Source organism: Papilio xuthus, unplaced genomic scaffold (genome assembly GCF_000836235.2).
Source record: "Papilio xuthus unplaced genomic scaffold, Pxut_1.1 DF824888.1, whole genome shotgun sequence".
NCBI lineage: Eukaryota > Metazoa > Arthropoda > Insecta > Lepidoptera > Papilionidae > Papilio > Papilio xuthus.
The window spans coordinates 4,021,261-4,033,332 of record NW_013533761.1 but is presented as its reverse complement, the minus strand read 5'-3'; the positions used below and the strand labels follow the sequence as shown (position 1 = coordinate 4,033,332).

The window sequence follows — 12,072 nt, the reverse complement described above, 5'->3', positions numbered from 1 at the left end:
TAACCGGAACGTCCGTTTCACTCGTAAGCACAAATACACAGAAAGAGACAGGCGTAGTTACAAAAGCTCATTAGAGAGAGACGGCATGCGACCGGTTAGCATTGCAAGGCCGTGTGAGGTGAGTGACACCGATGCTTTTCGCCGGCCGCGTGACAATTCGCTGTTTTTGTTTAGCGGCTTGATTTTTTGTTCAACTTGAATACTTAATCGCAGTAAATGTCAAAGGTTCTAGAATCTAGATCTAATAATGCGCAATATATAGCATTTTCTGTGAGATATAGAATATAAAGAAGTGATGACTGTGCTGCAATATTAACCTTGAAGTGTAATAACCGTAGAATGGAACTAGGATATATTTATGACTCAAAAGCTATTGTTGAATAATTTATGGTTCATCTTTATGGTGGTAATATTTTAGATGTAGTTATAGTCAAATTCCTTGAACAGTGAAAAAAGCAGATTGCGTGTGTACCGGCCATAGGCAACAGGCAACTGGGATGGTCAATTGATAAATGAACGGTGTTACGATGCCGCTGCGTGTGCGGGGCCGCGCCGCAAAAAGCGTGCACGAATCATTTTATTGTTATTGTGACTAATTTGATTACAAGTCCCTCTCAAAGTCGCGGCCTCCACGTAACTACAATGTCGAATGTCTAACTTCTATGTTTCTTAAGTGTATTTTATGAATCATGTTCTTTGCACGTGTGTACAGACATTAACCTCAGATTCAAAAGAGATAAAGGAATTAATTTTAATTATAATCAAGCTTTATAGAGATTCTTGATTATAAATCAAATCTAAAGGCAAAGTCATGAAGAATTTTATAAATTTTCATTTATCAGTACTTCTACTTCGTAATTTTGCAAACTCTGTGACATAAGTCATGTTTTACAACTGCTTCGTTACAAACTCAATTAAAGAAGGCGCTCGCGGAATTCTAAAGGAATCCGTTAAAACTGGATACGAGATATGTCACTAATGTGGCTCTCCCTCACTGGTATTTCAACTTGTCATTTATAATGATTGATTTGTGTCCAAGGCATTTTATTAAGGCATTTATTTTATATACTCTTTGGTCCAAAGTTAAAAAAATATTTGTCGTCGTTTTCATTTTTTTATCGAAAAAATTGGAATCATAGTAAATGGTACCGATTGCCTCCGTTCAATCAATTGTATTCATCTATTATCAGCTAAACGGAAGCAATATATTATTGTTTAAATTACCACAATTGTTTTTACAGCTAAGTAGAAGATATCTCTCCGAAGTTACGATGCCATAAAATGTCGACCCAAAATGCATGTGATTGTGGCCCTACGTTTTTATTACTATCGTAACAACGCCATCTCGCGGCAGCTGTTCAAACCACTTGTATTTCTGGACCACCCACGTATTGAATTTTGATCGTGACAACGTCAACAGGTAAGAAACTATTGCACCTGGCAGGTAATATTGTGGTTATAAACCACAGGACAACGCCATCTACCGAGCTCAGTAGAAATAATAAATACATTTAGCTACTGGCGCACTCTATAAATTTAAAGGGGCATAAACTGGAAATCGAAATAAAGTTTTTTTAATAATATATGTAATTGAATTTATTTAATGAATCTTTATTTTTAATGTCTTTATTATTGAGTTATAACAAAACTATGTTTTTTTACCTTTATTTATTAATAAATAATAAAGCTTACCTTTGCGTAATCGACGGGAGAAGCATTTACTGGACAAGTGAACAGGCCCTCGCTGGAACAAAAAAAATTGGTCACTTTACTTATTTTATTTGTTTTGCACCGTCAATTTAAAGTTTACTAATCATCGTGAGAAAATGTTTTTAACCTTGTTAAAAATTATGCTAGATTTAATATTCAAGTAATATGATAAATTCATCTCTCGCCTAAACTTAGTTTAACTCTAACTTGTCAAAGTTTGAACACTTTACAAAGTTATATCGCACGCACTTATTACGACTTTACAAGTTTACTACACACGTGCACTAAAAAAATGTTTTAGATCTTTCATTCATGACTTGTGATATGAGTTAATTACATTCCTTTACATTTATTCAACAGTTTCTCACATTATAAAAATACTCGACACATGAATCAAATACTAACGCGTAATGGATCATAGAATAGCGAATTAATTTGTAGTGCCAGTGTTATCTTATATATAAAATTCTCGTGTCACAATTTTCGTGCCCATACTCCTCCGAAACGGCTTGACCGATTCTCATAAAATTTTGTGAGCATATTGAGAAGGTCTGAGAATCGGCCAACATCTATTTATAATCCCGCGCGGAGGGAGTCGCGGGCGACAGCTAGTTTTAACATAAATTGCTTCAATATTAATATACTTGGAGATATGGACAAGGTATGCATAGACATTTAAGTGCTCATCTTTACGCAGTCTGAATATAAGTTTGCTAAAAATTTAATTTAGGAATTCAGATATAGCAAAAGACTTAGTTAAATGGCTGTGTAGTCTTTAATAATCATTAATCAATTTACATGAGTCGTTTAGCTATTTTAAATTATCGTTCGATCAACGCCCGACGCCATTTTGTAAAAACTGTCACTTGTTTTCAATTCGACACAAACAATGACAGCTTGATGCATAGATAAGTCAACATGATCCACGCTTCATCGATTGTTGCTCATAAAATTCACTAGATGTCAGTACACGTCTCGCAGTTACCGTGTGCAATGCACAGGAATTATTCAAGTGGATGCATGCGTTGTTTTTTGTATCCGATCTCGATGTTTCCTGTTGAATGATTTGCTTAATAATCAGTATAATCGGTTGGAATAATGGAGCGGCAATTGTGGCGTGGATTTATTGGCACACGTTACGGGACCGACAAGAAATATAATTGTTTATGAAGAGCGTAAGACGAATATGCGTTGTTTATGTTGTAGACTTGTTTACAAGTGATGAAGGCAAGTCTATTTTTTGCAAAGACTTGGTGCCGATGTTCGTGTTATAGTTACCATCAATAAAGTTTACTAACTTTAACTTTTAACTTCGTAGATTTTCGTTTGACTTTATAATAACTTAATTTTATCAGTAGAATAAAGCGTTTGTCTCCTTCAATTTTTATTCGTATTCATAGTTTCTAACCGTCGATAACTGTAGATAAAAGTAGCGCTGCTGGGCCCACCATCACGTAATAAATCCATAAACCGTTCAAACAGAGGGCGAGGTGCGGTTTCCCAACAGCTTAGGTTACAGCTGCTCTGGGCCGTGTTTACACCGTTTTTATTACCCGATACAAGCTGTTAATAACGCAAAGAGCACGCCGTATACCAGGTTTGGTGTCGAATTACGTTACTGTGTTATCATCGTCCGGATTGCATTTCAAATTGTTCAAATGTTGACAATAGTGGCGGTTGATAAACATACAAATAGAATAATTTACGAGAAATTTTGAATAGTTATTAAGAACTAGCTGTCGACATCGACTCCATCCGCACGTTATTAAAAAAAAACTTAATTAGTAGCCTATGTGTTCTTCCAGACTATGTTATACATCTATGCCAAATTTCATCCATAAAAAGTTTCGCATTTATAATATTAGTAAGATTGCGTCGGCTAAGGTAGATTATAAACTGTACTGACTTAAATAAAGCATTCCGTAATTGAATTAGTGAATTCTAGGAGTAGTTATTATCTAGTCGTAAGTTAATGTGGAATTATTTCTGCTGCATTAAAGTGATGTAAGTGACGACATAAGGAAGCAACGTCTCTGTCAGCTGAGCATTTATTGTGGAACTAATGACGCGTTCGTTATTGCCTTAGTAATATTTTGCTGTTCTTTGAATATATTTTATTTGAATTAATCTGTTTATATTACGTATTCAGTGTTTATTTACAGCACTTTATTTTGTTGTTAGTAGTCGTATAATAGTATAGTATTTTGTATAATTTAACGTTTAAAATTTATTTAAAAAGGACTTCACGAATTTATAAAATATAGCAATAAATTATGTTAATCAATATTTCATGTGTAGGTGCATAAAGGCAGATTTATAAAAGTGATTAACAATTTACCTGAGCACTGAGCTTCAATGAGGAGTATTCCCACGCCCACGGCCAGTCCCACTTGCGAATCTGGTGTGGGCTCAGGAGAATGTTTAGTTCCACTTGCCCACGTTGCAATTCGTTCTGTATCAGTATTCCGACCTTGCCCAAAAAGATTTTAAGCCGATATTGGATGCATTATGCAATATAAACGAATTGTATCTAACTAGTTTATTTGCCATAGCGTTGAATTTAATAGTATAGCTAATAATAACCTTTCCAAATACTAATAGTGATAAAGCAAATTTGCCCAAAAATTTAATACTTTATCTGTCTTGGGAGTCAATTTTTTCCGGATCCAATCCGGAACAAATCGGCTACATGAATCTCTCGTGAGAATTGATTGAACAAAAGTTTTATTATTCCGACTACGAACGTCACGCAAGCCATATTTTTTTAATCGTTTTTATAGAAGTCCAATAACATCCATTAGCTTATACAGTAGGTTTTAAATCACTACCATGTGCTTTCTTTAATGAAACAAACATTAGATGTCTTTAGCAGCATTAATAGGTTATCCCAAAGAAAGCTTACTGCTTACTGCGTAGATCAGTCTTTCCCAAAGTCGACGATAACGCCCCCTTGTGGGCGCTGCAGGTCTCAAGTTGCGGGTTATAGTAAAAGTTTCGTTTAGAATTCTCCGTTAATATACATATATAGGCCACAATAATTAATTAATTTAATTTGAAGTTATAGTGGTTTTTAAATATGTGAAAATATGGGGGCGCTAAAAAAATATTTATTCTCAAAGTGGGCAGTAGACAAAATAAGTTTGGGAACCACTGGCGTAGATCAATCTCCATTAATCTTTGTCAGAAACAGCCTATACATTCAAAAGACTACTGTACTTACTAGTCAATAAGTTAGGTGCAGAAAGAGAAGATAAATGTTTTTGTCTCTCAGAATACTTTCTAAGAAATTATTATCACTGACATTTGTCACGTGGTTTACACATTTCAATAGTCCCTGCATGTGACCCATTTGCAGTACGGTCACACAGCGTGGCTATCGAATGCAGCAAGCAACGCAATAGTGCGATGTGTGCCAATGAGATGCGACGCGATTGTTTACCGAGTGTTGCAACACGCGGGAACTTATACTTGCACCATTGGTTAGCGTATAATGCATATATAGTCTTTGACGATTGTTTTTTTTTCCAGCGAAACGCTCTCAGATAGCGCATAGAAACAAATGAAAATATTTTTTGAACTAATTTACAGATCTTTAGAGATATGAGAAATCTTTACTTAGTGACGCCTTTAGTGGCTATTAAAAACTCTGTGTTAGGTATTAAAAATTACTGAATTATTTAAATTAAATGTTATTTTTATAATCATATTATATAATTTCTAGATAACATAACTGTAACTAAATGACTATTCCCACGTCAACACATAAAATGTTATCACGCCATCCTAGTTAGTGTCAGTCAGTTGGTGCTTGTAAAAAGACTTTCCACAAACCTAAGCTAACAATAGACATGCCAGCACGACACTCCGATTTCATACAAACTCGCGGAAACAGTGTACGAGAACTTTGTCTATTCTCTTAAAAGAATAGTGTTAATTAAGTTATTAGCTTTTTACCGTCATAACAACAGAGACCTTTGCCTTGTAGTTAGAGATTCAATACTTTATAACTGTGTTCACGCGCAAATAAAAAGAAGTGTTGATAAAAATATAAGTTTCGTACTAGAAATGCTAGATGGCGCTGCGCTGTTTAAATGCACGTTTTTTGTTTTACTGTTGTGTTGTGCTTGCGCTTAACGCTAATTAACGACTCATCCACCCTACCTTTTTGTTTCATTTAGACTAGTCCCGGGGCTTTTTGGGTTTGTGTACAAACGGTGCGTAACCGCGCTTGGTTTTAAAATAAATATTTGTTTTCTATTCCTTATGAATATTGGCGTTAAATAGATTTATTTTATTCATAACAAGTTATTTTATTGTAATTTTCAGACCTTATCTTCTTTTTATATTATCAATAAGAGACTAAACACAAAAATCCTCGTTTCAAGCATATTTTTATCTCTGTTTTGTCAAAGGGATAAAATGATTTATACAGAGATTTTGGTCTCAGAACACCAGAAAAAGAACATATGTACTGTCTTTATTTTCATTTAATTATATGTAAAAAATGATTTTTTTTAAAGAAAGAATACCTACAACTTAAAATGTCATTGGTAATTATAAAGTAAACTCGTTCTGTAATAAGTAATGTAGTTAATAAGAAACAAGTACTCAAACGAATAAACTGTTTACAAAACAAAATACAAAATGTTATAGTGTATCAAAACAAGATACATTGTCCTTCAAAAGTAACATCGCTGCGACGTCCACTTTCAAAACACGACCGTTGTCCTGCGACCGTCATTTTGTAAACAAACGTCCGAAAGGCCGAGTATAATTTCTGTATCGTATATCGATACGTTTACCGTAAAATAAACTGTTTTATGGTTAAGGCCTTATTTATAAAGGCGGCGACACATTAGTGAGAACGTGTAACAACAATTCTGTGAATGTATACAAAAAATTTCACATATGTAAGGAGAATTGGGACGGATATATTTAGAAATCGATATTTCGTTGCTTAATATAACCAAACTGTAAATTCGAGACTAAATTATTGAAAAATAAAAATAAATTCCAGCTTGATACCTTCACGCGTTTTTGCGAAAAAGGGTCTTGACAGACGGACAACTAAGTGATCCTATAAGAGTTCCGTTTTTTACCTATGAGGTACGGAACCATAACAAGAACTTAATTTTAGTTATTAAGCTTAGCAAGTTTATAAAAACTAAGCATCAAGTTAAGAAACGATAATGCTTAGTGCATATAGTTAGAAAATCTTCCTAGATTACTTTGGATTTAGAAAGAAAAAGTTCTTACATTTTACGTTGAAGCAAATGATACATGTTGCGTAGAATAAATAAATGTTGTAGGAAAATCGCTTCACATTAATGGACACATCATAACAGTTGTACGTCCGTTCTATTTTTTCAAGCTGCGACGCTGATACAACGTTGAGATAATAAATTGTAACGTGCATCAGTGTTGACCTTCTTAAGTCATTATTAAACATCGCTAAGCGACGTTCTCACACACTTATTGCGTATATTAAAGGCGAGTTCAACCGCAACTCTCTCTGAGCGAAATTTAAAAAATATATAAGACTAGCGGACCCGATAGACGTTGTCCTGTCTACACGTCTTTAATTTGAATAAATTAATATGAAGTTAATATTTGATGAAAATTGTGAATCTAAACCATTCCCAGATCCCCTTGAACACACACAAAAAATTTCATCAAAATCGGTCCAGTCGTTTGAGAGAAGTTCAGTGACATACACACTCACAGAAGAATTATATATATAAAGATATAATATTATATAAGCCTTTGTGTTCTTTCAAACTATGTTTTACATCTATTAACAAACATTTAAACATTCGCATTTACTACATTAGTAAGACCTCCATTCCAAAAAAAGTGGAAAGAAGTAAACTAAAAAGAACAATGGACCTCATACTAAGCTTTAAATACTTTTGTCTACGTATTTATATTCCTAGATATTATTACCATTTATTACCATCCTATTAATAGTATTACCATGTGAGTGGTAGTGAGTTGCAATTCGATTCGAATCAGCTACCTCCCGTTACTTAGGTAATGCTATCCTCGGGAACCAGTCGACTGTCGTGCTGACCATATCTGAAAGCGATCCTTTGGCGATCATCTGTCGTATTCTTGTATTTTATTTCTTTGCGTATTTACTACATTATTAGCTGGTTTAACTGCCAGTAATTTTACTAAATTATATGATTTTAGCTAGCGAATTAAAAACTCCGAACTATATGAACTTATAAATCTTACTATCTTACTTATATTATAAATGCGAATGTTTAGATGGATGGATGTTTGTATAAAGGTATCTCGAGAACGGCTGGACGGATCACGCTGAAATTCGGCATAGATATAAAACATAGTCTGGGAGAATTATTAAGTCTTTTTTTTAATTTCGCGTTGACGGAATCGCAGGTGACAGCTAGTCTGATTATAAATTAAAAAATCAAGTCGGACATCCAGTTGGATATTACAAAATGTTACGCCTAGACTTCTGATGTCATACACCTGTCGACATCCGGAATCCTTGTATGGCTTAAAATATATTTTTAAATTATTGTGTAAAGATTTATAATATAATTCTATTTGAGTTTTCACATGTTAATAAGATACATTAGAAGAGCGTCGGTGACTCAGTGGTTAAGCGCTTGACTTGCAATCTCTTAGAGATCCCCCTGGGTTCGAATCCCGTCATGTACCAATGTGTTTTCTTAATCGTGATGCAACCTGCACATATCTACGAAGAAATTCAAAGATATGTGTAAAGTCAACCCGCACTGGGAGAGCGTGGTCGACTAATGCCTAACTTAGGGTAGGCTCCGAGCCCCTTTGTGTGGACATATAGATCTGATGATGAATAAAATAAATTATCTTAAACGATCAAAGCACCTGTCTTACCAAGTATTACATTTTGAATCTACGTTTATTAGAATAAGTGTTGGTAAAGGTTTAATAAAGGCTGTGAAACTTGCATTAATCAAGCAGGACATGCAAACCAGAGACTACAAGGTCACATGACCATCGTTTATGTTATACAACATGTTACAGCCAATAGAAAATTATTTGATGCGTACGTGTGAAGGCTATACTAATTGTTCCTCGACAACTCAGGTACTCACCAAAACAGTAGTACAGGGCGTTGTCATGCGTTTATATTGCAATCCCTTCGAATTAAAAAAAATTAAAACATGTTTTAATATTTAAATTAGTTAATAAATATAGGCTTAATTATTTTTTTGTCTGTAATAAATAGTACAACTTAAAATTGATTAATTTGTATGTTGTATGATTATCGTTATATATACGTAAAAAAAATTAAATAACTCTTACCCAGAATTTAAGTTAAACTTGTCAAAAATAAATAAGAGTCAAAATAAATTACGTTGCGTAGAAAACGATAAATATTTTAATTTCTTCCACAAACCTCATACATAATAACAATAATGGCTTTCTCGGCTAAATAATAAAAGGTGCAAGAAAATTACTCTCACGACCCGCATCCCATTTCCAATTGGAATCTATGTATAAGTGATACTCTGGAGCGACTGCGCGCATACAAATAGGTGAACCCGACTCACCTGTTCACCTTAAACAGGAGTCCAACAGGGGTCATTGCAGTTTGTTTTCCAAATTCTTCACAACACTTCACGAACAGTCAACAAAGGCACTCCGAAAAAAAAAACGTTCGAAATTCAAATCGAAAATTCCAATTACGAATTCGAAATTTAAATTTGTTATTAAAAAAACTAAAAGGCGGTAAGTATTATCGATATTATAAAATCGATTTTAAAAAACTCTGTTGATAGAGCGTGGGATCGCGCGTGTTGTACGGTCGACGGCCGCAAGTGTTCTGTGGCGAAGTGACAAACAATGGTGCTGCTTGAAGACTAATTATACAGGTTTCTTTATTAGTTACGACAGCAGGTGGGAGCCCTTAGCTAACAATGTTGCAACACATAGAACTCCCGATCTTGTGTTTTGGGTATTTGAATTTTTCATATCTATTTAATTTTAACCAAAGTCGAGGTAACGTTGAAAAGACTTCGAGATTGCTGTTCTTGGCTGTGTTTAATTATATTATTCACGGTTAATAGTTTGCGTGCGAATATTAAATTACTTACAACTTTAATTATTTTAATTTACAGTAAGTTATAATGTTAAATATATAAAAATAAGATACATGTGGTGTAGATTCTAGCGCACATTACGTAGTTCATCTACGTTGTAACGGTCGGTGATTCGAATCTAATAGAACAATATTTGCAAATTTTGAAGATAGGTCTCTCTACTAATTCATAGTTTTCTAAATAACCAAAGATAACCTGGTTAAATATGTTCAATGTATTGTGGGATATTGGTATATTCCAAAAGACGCGTTAAAATTTTCTTCACTAGCTTTGCATAATTCCTCTTTACGTTTAGTTTGGATATAAAATTGATATAGGCATTAAAAGCTTGGGAGGCTATCGGCTCCTGCCGTTTATGGTTTTATTACTGACACCACATCCGCGTGCGCGTGCGCCACAGGATGAAGTTTAACACACTTAGTAATTGCGGTCTACATCGCTCTTAACACCCTTAAAATAAGAGCCATTTTTGTAAACCTATGATTTTTTAATTTCCCGAAATAATAAACAAACACAAATAACTTTATTATTGCTGTAACATCTATGTCCTAAGCAATAAGGTTTAAAATTAATTGATTCATAGGCAATATAATATTGCGGTTGTCGTCGTTTTGATATCGTCAGGTGGCACATTATTTCCTTTATATAAGACGAATATTAACTAACAGAGGGTCCTTATGTCCGTTTTCGATCGATACGTCAGCTGATGGGCTTCCGGGAGTGCAAATTTAGAAAAAAACGATTATTATTTTTGGAATGGACGTTAATCCCAACTTATTTTTATTACTACAAAAGTATTTTTATAAGATCGTCTATCAGGCAGACCGTACTTCTTGCTATCTTACTAATGTTATAAATGCGAGTGTTTAGATGGATGGATGGATGGATGTCTGTTAGAAGATATCTAAAGAACGGCTGTATGAATGTCTCCGCAATGTAGCATAGTTATAGAACATAGCCTGGAAGAACGCATAGGTTACTAATTTTTTTTTAAATACCGCGCGGTCGGATACGCGTGCGACAGCTAGTATCTACATATATGTTTACAATTGCATTTTTAATACCATAAACAAAAAACTATCGCTTACATGTCTAGACATGTTTTAGTTCATTACAATCAGATGTCGATCCCACAGATAACTAATTCATGAGACAATTAAAAAATCAATAATTCGTTTTTGTTTTTCGCAGGTATGTAATAAGCTTGTACATCGAGTTTGAGTGCGGGGTATACTATGCTAGCTGTGTACGGAATTTTATCAACTCTGCCCGCTAAGGAAACATTTCCGACGACATTTATCAAATTAAGGATAGACATACACGAGGTATGTGTTAACTTTACAGCTCATTTGACATTAAAACTAATTAGAAGTCTTAAAATTCATTTCGTTTGATAAAAAAGTTGTAAGTACAAAAGTGATTTGTTTTTAATTATTTGTCTACAATTATCATTCTTCTTCTTTAAGTGCTTCAGTCTTGAAGGTTGACCGCTAACTTTGAATATGAATTATCGTTAATTGTGAACATCCCAATACTTAAGCTAAAATCTCTTACTTGATCCAAATTTCTTATCATATCCCGTTACCATGGCAACGACAAAGGTTGACTGATTGTATCCGTGTGCAGCAGGCCTAATTGCGGAGAGGGCGACACCTGTCGATCTTGCTTCAGTTTGCATGCCTCAAGCCCCGCATATCCAGTCTGACTGGGTTTATTTATAAGTAAATCGATAGAATGTACCGTATGATGACCATTCTCACTAACCATTAATGGAACTTGATTAAGAATTTGTATAATACAAGTTGTCACCCGTGACTCTGTCTGCAAGAAATTATAAAAACTTAATAAGTAGCCCATATGATCTTCCAGACTTATTCTACATTTATGTGAAATTTCATTAGGATCCGTTGAGCCGTTCCGGAGATATCTTCAAAAAACATCCATGCTTGCATCCATCCATCCATATAAATTTTCGCATTTATAATATTAGTAAGAAGTAAGATAGATAAACGTATGTAAAAAAGGGCCTATTTGGTAACTTGCATGTGTACAAAACTATTACTTTATCGTATTCATGAAAAAGGAAACGACGACCATGCATTCGTAGATGTATAGATGGGGAAGAAGCGAGCGATGAGCTAGGACCTGTCTCGTGTTATGGTCGTATATTATGTTGTTGAGCGGTTACTACATTAGGTAATTTTAGTAACAAGAGGTAACGAGCAACGTTAGGACTTGGGAGGTGCAA

The 12,072-nt window shown here is 34.3% G+C and overlaps 1 protein-coding gene across 2 annotated transcripts in view; it reads right to left on the bottom strand.

Annotated features, from left to right (window-relative positions):
- The window catches only part of Traf4 (TNF receptor associated factor 4), a 67,396-nt gene that overhangs the window by 44,859 nt on the left and 10,465 nt on the right, over window positions 1-12,072 (bottom strand). The window contains exons 1-2 of one of the 2 annotated variants that reach the window (XM_013325279.1): window positions 9,276-9,428; window positions 1,693-1,744 (exon numbers count right to left, since the gene is read on the bottom strand). In XM_013325279.1, coding sequence (XP_013180733.1) covers window positions 1,693-1,744; window positions 9,276-9,310 — 87 coding nt within the window. In that variant the 5' untranslated portion in view covers window positions 9,311-9,428. Of the gene's footprint in view, window positions 1-1,692; window positions 1,745-9,275; window positions 9,429-12,072 lie in introns of those variants that run through there. The other variant, XM_013325280.1, reaches the window with a different exon arrangement.